At 48.2% G+C, this 10,844-nt stretch overlaps 1 protein-coding gene across 1 annotated transcript in view; it reads right to left on the bottom strand.

The window, feature by feature from the left end:
- The window catches only part of LOC310779955 (tudor domain-containing protein 7B-like), a 36,424-nt gene that overhangs the window by 14,704 nt on the left and 10,876 nt on the right, over nt 1-10,844 (bottom strand). The window contains 2 exon segments of the mRNA XM_083640484.1: nt 3,776; nt 3,779-3,987. Coding sequence (XP_083496610.1) covers nt 3,776; nt 3,779-3,987 — 210 coding nt within the window.

Here is a 10,844-nt window from a genome sequence, read left to right as displayed (position 1 = left end):
AGCATTCATCAAAGTGCTATAGTCTCCGTCCCCTGAGTGGTGCTGTGCTGCACTCTATGTGCTGGCAGCTTAGTTGCTCCTGGACAAACAAAGAAGAAGAATGCATCGAAAGAGTGAAGATGGTTTTCCTTTATTCGGTGGCAGCCATCTTCTCCCTGTCTCCACCGTCCCCCCTACCCTCTCCTCCCCTCCACTATCGTGCCTTTTGGTTGGAGGCTGATCTCAAATCAGATCAATGGGGACAGTAACCCACTTTGCTTTCAGCCTTTCTCCGATTTCTCTCATTCTCAGGTGATTTTATGAGGTGAATTGAAGGATGACATTGATTTCCACTGGTCCAAACCCTAAAAGATGACATTGATTATTCACTGGTCCAAACCCTAAAAGATGACATTGACTTTCGCTGGTCCAAGTCCTAAAAGCCCGGACAACAAAGACACATTCACCTTTGTTCGTTAGCCAATACTTTATAATAGCCACCCGGACCCGGTTACAGGATCTCGGGTTGCGCTCTTTAATAACAAATACAATAGCAAACTGTGGATGTTCTGGAAGCCGTTGGACTGAAGCCCCACCCTCTGCACTCCATTCGCTTGTGACATTCTGCTAACATGGACTCAGTCCACTCTCAGGCCCCCTCGTCTGGTGTTTTCTCTCCCCCAGGCAGAGCCAGCGTTCACCTGCTGAAGCCCCCACAAAGGTGCCCCATCCAGGATGAAGCCTAGCTGCAGTTCCTCCCCTCCGCTCTGCTTTTAATCAACCTTTTTGTCCAACTGTAACTCTAAGTTGGCTCTCTCATTTCATCTACTTTGCTGAGTTCACCTCTTGCAATGCCACCAGGCGATCCCGCAGGCGCGCACGCACACACACACACACACACGCACGCACACACACACACACACCACACACACACACACACACACGCTACACACACACCACACACACAGACACCAACGATGATAAAGCTAGTGCGCCTGCATACTGCCCCAGTGTTAGCTCTGGAGGCCTACAGAGAGATGTGCCTGATTCACTCTGTGTCGGTTTAGACGCGTTGATCCACCAGAGAATAGAGCAGGGATTAGCGAGGGCTCACGTCCGCCCAGCGCCGGCCTTGCGTCCCCTGCCAGCGCACCAGGCTTCCCACCCTGACCCCCCATTGTGTTGCGGAGGGCCACGGGTACACACAGGGCACCCATAGGGTGACACAGACAGAGCACTGATGTCAGTTGTTTTCATAGCGGAGAGAGAGCCACACACACACACACACAGAGTCACGGGTGGACGTGTCACCAGGAGAAGCAGTTTGAAGTCAATGAGTTGAATCCAGACTGATTCATTGAGCCTGGGCGAGAGGACAGGCTGCAGTGCTTCTAGACGGCTGGCCAACAATGAAGCAGGTCTTTAACTCACTGAGGGTCAAGGTGGCTGACAGCAGAGGGCAGCATCTGCTGGAGAGACTATCGATCTCGGAAGTGCAAATATCGATTTGGTCTATAAACAGAGAGGGGGGGGATCAGAAGGGAGATAGGAAGCAAAGAGAGAACAGGAAGACGGAGTGGACTTGTATAATACTCGAGGAAAGGAGAGTAAACAGGACACTATGGGGCATGTTGAATGCATGAGTATGATGAGCAATATCAAATCTATAGATGGAGCGAAGGAAAGAGAGAAGGGGCAACAACGAGGATAAAAAAAGGAGAAACGATAGGAGGGATCAGTGAAAGAAGGATTGTGAAGAGAGAGAGAGAGAGAGAGACAGAGGGAGAGAGAGAGAGAGAAAGCGGGAGCATGAAGAGAGAAGGAGAGAGAGAGAGAGAGAGAGAGAGAGAGATGGAGAGGGAGAGAGGGAGAGAGAGAGAGGGAGAGAGAGAGAAAGAGAGAGAGAGACAGACAGACAGACAGACAGACAGAATAAGCTAGAGAGCACATCATCAGTCCGGTGCTGAATAAGCAGCAGTGGGGAGGCTCTTTGCTCTCTGAAACCAGCCAGAGTTCAACCAGCCTCCCATTCACCAGCAGCCTATTCTGATTCAGCTCAGAGCACAGAGGGGGGGGGGCATAGAAAGAGACAGCACAGAAAGAAAGAAAGAAAGAAAGAAAGAAAGAAAGAAAGAAAGAAAGAAAGAAAGAAAGAAAGAAGTTGACAGGAATAAAAAAAAGAAGCAAGAAAAGTAGATAAAGAGCTGAAAACGAATAGCTCTTTCAGGTCCAGCCAGGGTTATTTATTCCCAGGCAGGTTGCTGTAGTGTTTGAAAGGGTTAACCCACGTTTCCCGACTCTTGGCTTGGACATGCGTCAGACAAGAGGGTGATTTCAGTGTGAATGGCACCACCCGGGTTTCTAACACGCGGGACGGGACAAACACATCTCATTGGTTACAAATGGGGGCACGGCCAGCCAGTGGTGTAGTCTACCTTTTTTCAGAGGGTATACTGACTCTGACTCTGACCCCCCCCCCCCCATGTTTAATTCAAGGCAAATGACGCTGGTGTTTGGAAGTGAATGGAGAGCTTTCCCCGTGATGGGCGTGGCCTATTTCATGCAGTGTCTCTATAGTGTTTCAACTAGTGCCTTTGTCACTTGTGCCACCAGCACACATACAGTTAACACAGCAACCGTAAACAAGCAGGCCATGCTGCGGTACTCCCAGGGTGTTGCAAACCACCACAAAACAACGGCTAGTCTGCGTCGTGCAGCAATGGCCTCATGGTAGTTTGTTTTTTGACGTTGCAGAGTTCAAGTACAATGTGGAACGTGACATGTGACGTGCTGTCTGCCCCGCCCATTCCAGCTTGAGCCGGGTCCCATCTGGCCTGTCATGACCAGGGATAACCACCAGGGATAACCAGTGTCGACTGACTTGGTGTGAATTGGCAAAAGAAGGGCTGAAAATGTGAATTGAATTGAAGTGAATTGAAAATGGGTCAAGTAACCCTGGCCTGACGCTGCTCATTGGTCTGAAAGTGGTTTAAGAAAAGACAAGGGGAAAAAACAAGAGGGGAAGAGAGACATGCCAAATCCCTCTGCTTCCACTGTGCAACACCTGAGCAACAGTCTATAGTTGGCATCAGAGTGAAACCAATTTTTTCTTTCTCTCTCTCTCTCTCTCCCTCCCTCTCGCTCTGTGTGTCTCTCTCTCTCTCTCTCTCTCTCTCTCTCTCTCTCTCTCTCTCTCTCTCCACTTGCTTTCACTTGTTCTTGGTTGTTAAGCCAGAGGAACATCATTCTGGGAATATTCGGCACCCTGGGGAACACACACACACACACACACACATACATACACACACACACACACACACACACACACACACACACACACACACACACACACACACGCACACTGCTTAATGACTTCTGTCAGTGTAATGGATGTTTATGGGGCGGGCTGCAGGTACACACACACGCGCACGCACGCACGCACGCACGCACGCACGCACGCACGCACACACACACACACACACACACACACACACACACACACACACACACACACACACACACACACACACACACACACACACACACACACACACACACACACACACACACACACACACACACACAGCAGTGTACAGGGGAGAGACCCAGAAATGCTGTTCTGGAGGTAAATAAAAAAACTAACTTCAGCTTACAGTCCAAATATTAAATTTTTTATGTATTTTTGGCCTGGTTAGCCAAGTAAAAAAAATCTCTTAAGAGAATAATTTTGCATTATAATTCTCATATGTCTCTCTCTGCTGCTTACACCCCTCTCGCTCCTAGCCTTCTCCTCCACTCACTTCTCGGTAGGTGCGTTCGCTTTCCGGGTGGGTGTGTTCTGATTGGACGCCTTGTTCGGATGCGTCGCGCCCTTGCCCTCGCATTGGCTGTCCCTCATGTCCCTCGCCTGTCTGAAGTCACCATGTCCCGCCCCGCGGCCGCCGGCCCCTCCTCTCCCGCCGCCTCGCCCGCGGTGGTCCGGCTGCCTCAGAGAGGTCTGAGGTTTGGCTGTGGAGAGGGAGGGGGAGAGAGAGAGAAAGAGTGGGAGGGGGAGAGAGAGAGAGAGAAAGAGTGGGAGGGGGAGAGAGAGAGAAAGAGTGGGAGGGGAGAGAGAGAGAGAAAGAGTGGGAGGGGGAGAGAGAGAGAGAGAAAGAGTGGGAGGGGAGAGAGAGAGAGGGGTGAGAAAGAGAGAGAGAGTCGTGAGAGAGAGATATTGATGGGATAGTTAGACATGCGTCTTTGGCCCAATCCCAATACACCCCTTAGCCCAGGGGTGGGCAACTATTTTTCATGGGGGGCCACATGAGAAACCCAGATTGTTGCCGGGGGCCAAATAAATATTGGCATGCCGTAACCCATGGATGGGCAACTTTGATGATAGAGAGGGCCACAAAAAATGTCCTCGCTACCAGGTTTTGCTGAGGGCCGAACGGCGCCAGCGCGAAAGATTTGGGGCATTTGAAGCCAGGTTTAGAGGAATAACTAATTTTAAAGTAACAGTTGTGATGTCATTATTCAGTCTTAACCACCAATATTTGATCCTTTTTTCACTCACTCCTATGTCACCACCTGCTCTCAGGGCTTGAAATTAACTTTTTTGACCACCTGCCAATATGGCTGCTAGATTTTAAAGTTACCAGACAATTAGAATTTCCACTAGCCGAAATGTTTTTCTTGAAATAAACCAGAATATGAGTGGGTTACAGTAATTTAAACATAAGTATCAGTAAGTGGCCCGGGATTCTCAAAGCCTGTGTTGAGGGTCACACAAACAAAAATGCACTCTTGAAGCTAAATAAATCCAAAACCAATGAGTTAATTATTTAAATTTCTACTTCAATGTAGCCTTTTAGTCATAAAGATTATTGAAAGATATGCCATATTCCACACTGAAATGCTATAACAGAAGTGGAGTATTGGCCAGAATGACATGAACATTTGGACACTTATTCAGTGGGTATCTTGCATGTTGCGTTCAGGTGCACTGTAAAAAAGTTTTTTTTTTTTTTTTTTTTTGCAATTCCATTGCGGGCCACACAGATGGCCGTATTTTTCCCATGTGTGCCTTAGCCCTTAGGTCTCCATTTAGCACGCTCACGTGTAGGGGTTCTGATTCTTGTCGGGATAGAGGGTGGTAGGGCTATACGTAGTCCTCCTCCATACAGAGCTTTTTCAGAGGCACACTCGAAAGCAAATTTTATGAGAAATCTCCCATAATGCCTTGCGAATCACCGGCAAGACGGTGGCTAAGGCTAAAAGAAAACCACAAATGTAAGTATTTTCGTCGTTAATAAATATTTTTAAATCGTCTTTTGAATAGACCTTTAAAACAAGCATAACAAAAAGTAGTAAAGGCTAGTATGCTGATATCTCTGAAATGGACTGTCATGCACAAATCAGCCACAAAACTATGCTGTAATGTTAGCTGGCTAGTGTTACACAACATCGTTTTAGGGTTCTTTCTCACTGGCGCCCCGGTACCGTTCCCGAGCACACTTGTCCCCAAATTGACCCCAGTTTTGGAACGTTTGATGAGTGTGAACGCTGCGTTCCATTCAGTGACAGGATCCACTTGAAAAGGTGGTCTCGGGAACGCTTTGGCGTGCCCGGGAATGGAACACTTGAGAATGCGAACGCCAACCGTTCCGAACCACATACACACAACACACGGGCGAGGATACACTCCAGGCGTAGTTGATGACGCAAGTGCAATCTGTTCCGTTCCCGAACGCGGAAGACATTTTGTAATGTGAAAGCTGACCAGCGAGGGGGAGGTTGAGGGGGGGCAATCGTGCCCGGGCGGGGAACGGAACGGAACGAAAGCAATCGTTTTTTGTGCAATTTGTGCATGACAGTCCATTTCCATGTCGCATTTCCCTTTTTTTCTGATTTCTCCCTCATTTGCTCCCCAATTGTACTTGGCCAATTTCCCCCTGTTGTCCTGGTCACTGCTCCACCCTCTGCTGATCTAGGGAGAGCCGAGACTAGCACCATGCTTCCTCCGATACATGCACAGTTGCCAGCCGCTTCTTTTCACCTGACAGCGGGGAGCTTCAACGGCAGGACGTAGCACATGGGAGGATCACACTATTCCCACCAGTTCCCTTCCGCCCCGAACAGGCGCCCCCGACCGACCAGAGGAGGCGCTAGTGCAGCGACCAGGACACATCCCGTTAATCTGGCTTCCCACCCGCAGACACAGCCAATCGTGCCTGTATGGACGCCCGACCAAGCCGGAGGTAACACGGGGGCGCGAAACTGCGAGTCTGCGACCCTCGTGCTGGTAGGCAGGGAATCTACCGCTACACTACCCGGAGATTCAAAACTCATCCCATGTCCTATGCCAGGGGAAGATTTCAACCAGTACCCCTTGTTACTCTGTTCCGAGGGGCAAGTGGAAAACTAGGGGTAGCCTATGGGTAAAAATGAACCAGGATTGGGCCTAGAAAGTAGAGCCGACCGATACTGGATTTTTGAGGCCGATGCCGATACCGATATTAGGGAGTAAAAAAAATTCCGATACCGATAATATCGGCCGATATTCTTTTTTTTTGTTTTTTTTTTAATCAAATGTTTATCCCCCATTAGTGCAAATTTTTTCATTTATTTTTTCCTGGTTGCTGCTCCACCCTCTGCCGATCTGGGGAGAGCCGAAAACTGGCTCCATGCTTCCACATGGGCAGTTAGCCAGCCGCTTCTTTTCACCTGACAGGGGAAGCTTCACCGGTAGGACATAGCACGTGGGAGGATCACGCTATTCCAACGAGTTCCCCTCCCTCCGAACAGGCGCCCTTAACGACCAGAGGAGGCACCACATCAGCAACCCTCAAATATCTAACACTTGACAAAGATATGATTGAGTTGACATGAATTGAAATATGTAATGTAGGCAGGATATTTTACAGCTTATTAATAAACTCAATGCAATGAAACAGTAAACTTAACTGGGAATTTAATAATTATAAATAACTAGAAATACAAAAACACAATAGAACAAATAGTTAAGAAAAAATATAAAATATACACAACATGCTGTCCATGCTGTCTATAACTTATATATATAAAAAAAAAAAAAAAAAAAAAAAAACGGCGCCCGATATCGGCCGATCCGATATATCGGTAATCGGTCGGCCGATAATATCGGCGAACCGATATATCGGTCGGGCTCTACTAGAAAGCACATATGGCAAGATAGGAGCAAATACAGTTCACATGCAAATCCGTGGCCACACACACGCACACGCACACACACACACACAAGCACACGCATGCACACACACACACACACACACACACACACACACACACACACACACACACTGACACAGCTAAACCTGATACTAAGACAGGGGGCTCTGTCTGTCTGGAGGCTGCGGCGTCACAGAGAGTTCAGTATCTATAGACACTGACAGTCCATCTGATGACTAGCAGCACAGTGTTACTCAGCCAGCAGCAGCACCCACGCCATGTCGCACATTAAAGATGACATCATCCCCAAATACTGGAGCATCCACGCCCTGCATCTGTCCTCGGTATAGGTCAGGAGATCAGATCTGTCCTGCACTCAGGGTATAGGTCAGGAGATCAGATCTGTCCTGCACTCAGGGTATAGGTCAGGAGATCAGATCTGTCCTGCACTCAGGGTATAGGTCAGGAGATCAGATCTGTCCTGCACTCAGGGTATAGGTCAGGAGATCAGATCTGTCCTGCACTCAGGGTATAGGTCAGGAGATCAGATCTGTCCTGCACTCAGTCTATAGGTCAGGGGATCAGATCTGTCCTGCACTCAGGGTATAGGTCAAGAGATCAGATCTGTCCTGCACTCAGTCTATAGGTCAAGAGATCAGATCTGTCCTGCACTCAGGCTATAGGTCAAGAGATCAGATCTGTCCTGCACTCAGTCTATAGGTCAAGAGATCAGATCTGTCCTGCACTCAGGCTATAGGGCAGGAGATCAGGATGTTGATGTTTCTCTTCGTCGTAAGGTCCTTACGACGGGAGCGTTTTTTCAGTGTGATTAATTCGCACGTCAATAATATTTTCCGAACCTATATCAGTCAATGCAACCGTGCATACCAACGGCGAAGTTTCGCTGAGCGTTATTGCGGCGTTTATTTTTTCGAACCGCGGTCGATTTTTGGGAAATTCGCTTCCGACGTGTACACATCTGTGGCTGTGATTGACAGGTGGGTCAAAACTCGCATCGCAATTTCGTGCCGTATATTCGCATCGTTCTTGATGTGTAAGGACCTTTACTTGCGTTAACATTATAACATTATTAAATATTGTTAAATAAATAATATAACACTGTTAAAATGTGCTAAATAGAGTGCTTAGAGTGCTAAATATGTACTTGGGGGGACAAGGGGAAAAAGAAGTAGCTTGCGACTAGTTTTATTTTTTCTAAGTAGCTGTCATCCTAAAAAAAAGGTTTGTGCACCCCTGATCTAGGTAGACATGTTTTTCGTATAGTCCTGCAAGAATGCATGAAGGGCTATACAGTATCAACTTAAATTGATGTTGTTGATGTTGCTGAAAACAAGCATATATACTCAGTCCACTTTCCCTGGATGAAACTAGCTAGTATATGGCTGGACCATGTATGGGTGTGCTATGTGCCACAGCCAACCAATGGACAGTGAGTCAGTCAGTCAGTCAGTCAGTCAGTCAGTCAGTCAGTAGTCTCTTAGAACAGACGAGTTGGCTTCCGCAATTTTCAAATGCTTCCGCCATACCGTCTGTACTTCGTGGGGGAGAATCATGCACCAACCGGAATGGGAAGTAGAAAGGCGGGTTTTGCGCTCATTAGGCCAATCAGAATCGCAGAAAGGCGGGTTTTCCGCTCATTAGTCCAATCAGAATCCAATATGCCGCATTTTTCGTGGACACACGTGTGATTGGTCGGATTCCGTCCAACTTCTTTCCTGTCTGAAGGTTTTTTTCCCAACTTCCTTGTGCATGTTCTGGGGGTGTAACGTACAGACTGTGTATAGCTGCATTCGCCGGATGTAGATGAGACAGTCTGTTTTAAGAGACTAGTCAGTCAGTGACAGACATTCACGTTTAAAACGCTAGCCCTGCTGTTGCGGTCCAGCCAAAAACCTAGGTGAGTGATAGAGAAAATTTACATCACATTAGCCTTTATTTGGACAATCACTAGTTATTAATATATTTATATACATTTCCATTTTAGTTACATATAGTTATGACACAGACATATTTCATAGTTAGATGACCTGTGTACATACACAGATAGACATCATATTTGGATAACCTGTGTAGTGTGTACATACACAGACAGACGTATTTAGATAACTTGTACCATACATTTGCAGCTCCTCTCGATCGCACACTGTGCCCTGTACTGTGCCCTGTCACCTTGCCACGGTGCTCTCTTTGCAGGGCCAGAATAACAGATAGGTTGAGTCTACAGAATGGCCTTCCAGTGTGCGTCAAGACATGTAATCTGATGTGTGTCCTATAAGTATCTTTGAGTATCTGTTCAATGTATGTAAGCCTGTGTATCCATCCGTGAATATACAAGAGTGCATCTCTTGGCCAAGATCTATGTTCAATACATCATATCAGACGACTTCTTCTGACTCCTGGCTCCATCATTTCATTTCAACTGGTTTCCTTCAAGTGGTTCACTGTTTACCTTTTGGCTGTGGAATTTCATTCTCTATCAGTGAGTTACAGTACAGGTATTGGAGGATGGAAATTAGCCATGGACTTGAAACCGTCTCCAAACCTACTGTTAGGATGACGTCATCATTCCTACTTTGACGTCGTCATTCCTACTATGATGTCATCAATCACTGATGATGTCATGATTCATAAGCGTCTTTCATGCCTTTCGCTGGTGATGTCATAACACAGGTGATGTCATATTCACATCTATAAGGGCCTGTTCCTGCAGGTCCTCGCCAGTGATTCATAATCTAAATTCCCATCAAGGATCATACCAATCTCTGCAACGTCTGCAACCTGCAACTTCTGCAACCAGCAACCTCTGCAATCTCTGCGACCGTTCCCAAACCTCGAACTGTGCAGCCCCAGCCATCAAGTTCCACAACACCCCAGCTTCTCAAGACCTACCAAGTTTCCCGTGGCCCTCAACTACCCGCGAATAGATCCACATCTCTAACTCCGATCCTGACAGTATGAATCACTCAGAAATGGATTTAGCGGATAGATTTCCACCGATCAAGGAGGAAGACCCTTGGTGGGTGCGAGACCTGCCTTCGGCCACCCGACAGGGGTTTGAAACAATACTTGAGCTGATTGCTCAAGCTGCTTCTAGCTCTGCCCAGCAGGAAAGAGTAATCCAGGCTCTGGCTTCCGAAGCCGCTGATCGGCACGCCCTCTTGATTGGCCGGCTAGATCGTCTCGAAGGGCTAGGCCCCCAGGGTGTCATTCCGCAGCCTCTGCGAGACCTCGCACTTGAGTCAAGACGCCTGATTGCCCACCAGGAAAAAGCAATCCAGGCTCTGGCTTCCGAAGCCGCTGATCGGCACGCCCTCTTGATTGGCCGGCTAGATCGTCTCGACGGGCTAGGCCCCCAGGGTGCCATTCCGCAGCCTTCTGCCCCTCCTGCCCCAGCTTCCGAGCGCGCCGTCGTTCCGGAGGTTTCCAGACCTTCCAGACCTGCTTCTAGCTCTGCCTCTCGGCCGCCTCCAGCTGCTAAGGGCATATTCTGGGGGGGAGTTCGCGTCATCCCAGAGCAGGGGCAGCCGGCCGACATCTGTACCAGCAGCCATCTGTACCGTGATCTGACCGGCAGGGTTCGCATCACACCAGAGGAGAGGCAGCGCCGTTTGGACACCCGGAGCTGCCTGTACTGTGGTCGAGCCGGTCATTACCTC

Source organism: Poromitra crassiceps (genome assembly GCF_964638095.1).
Source record: "Poromitra crassiceps genome assembly, chromosome: 7".
NCBI classification, from domain to species: Eukaryota; Metazoa; Chordata; class Actinopteri; order Beryciformes; family Melamphaidae; genus Poromitra; species Poromitra crassiceps.
This window is presented reverse-complemented; position numbering and strand designations above follow the sequence as displayed.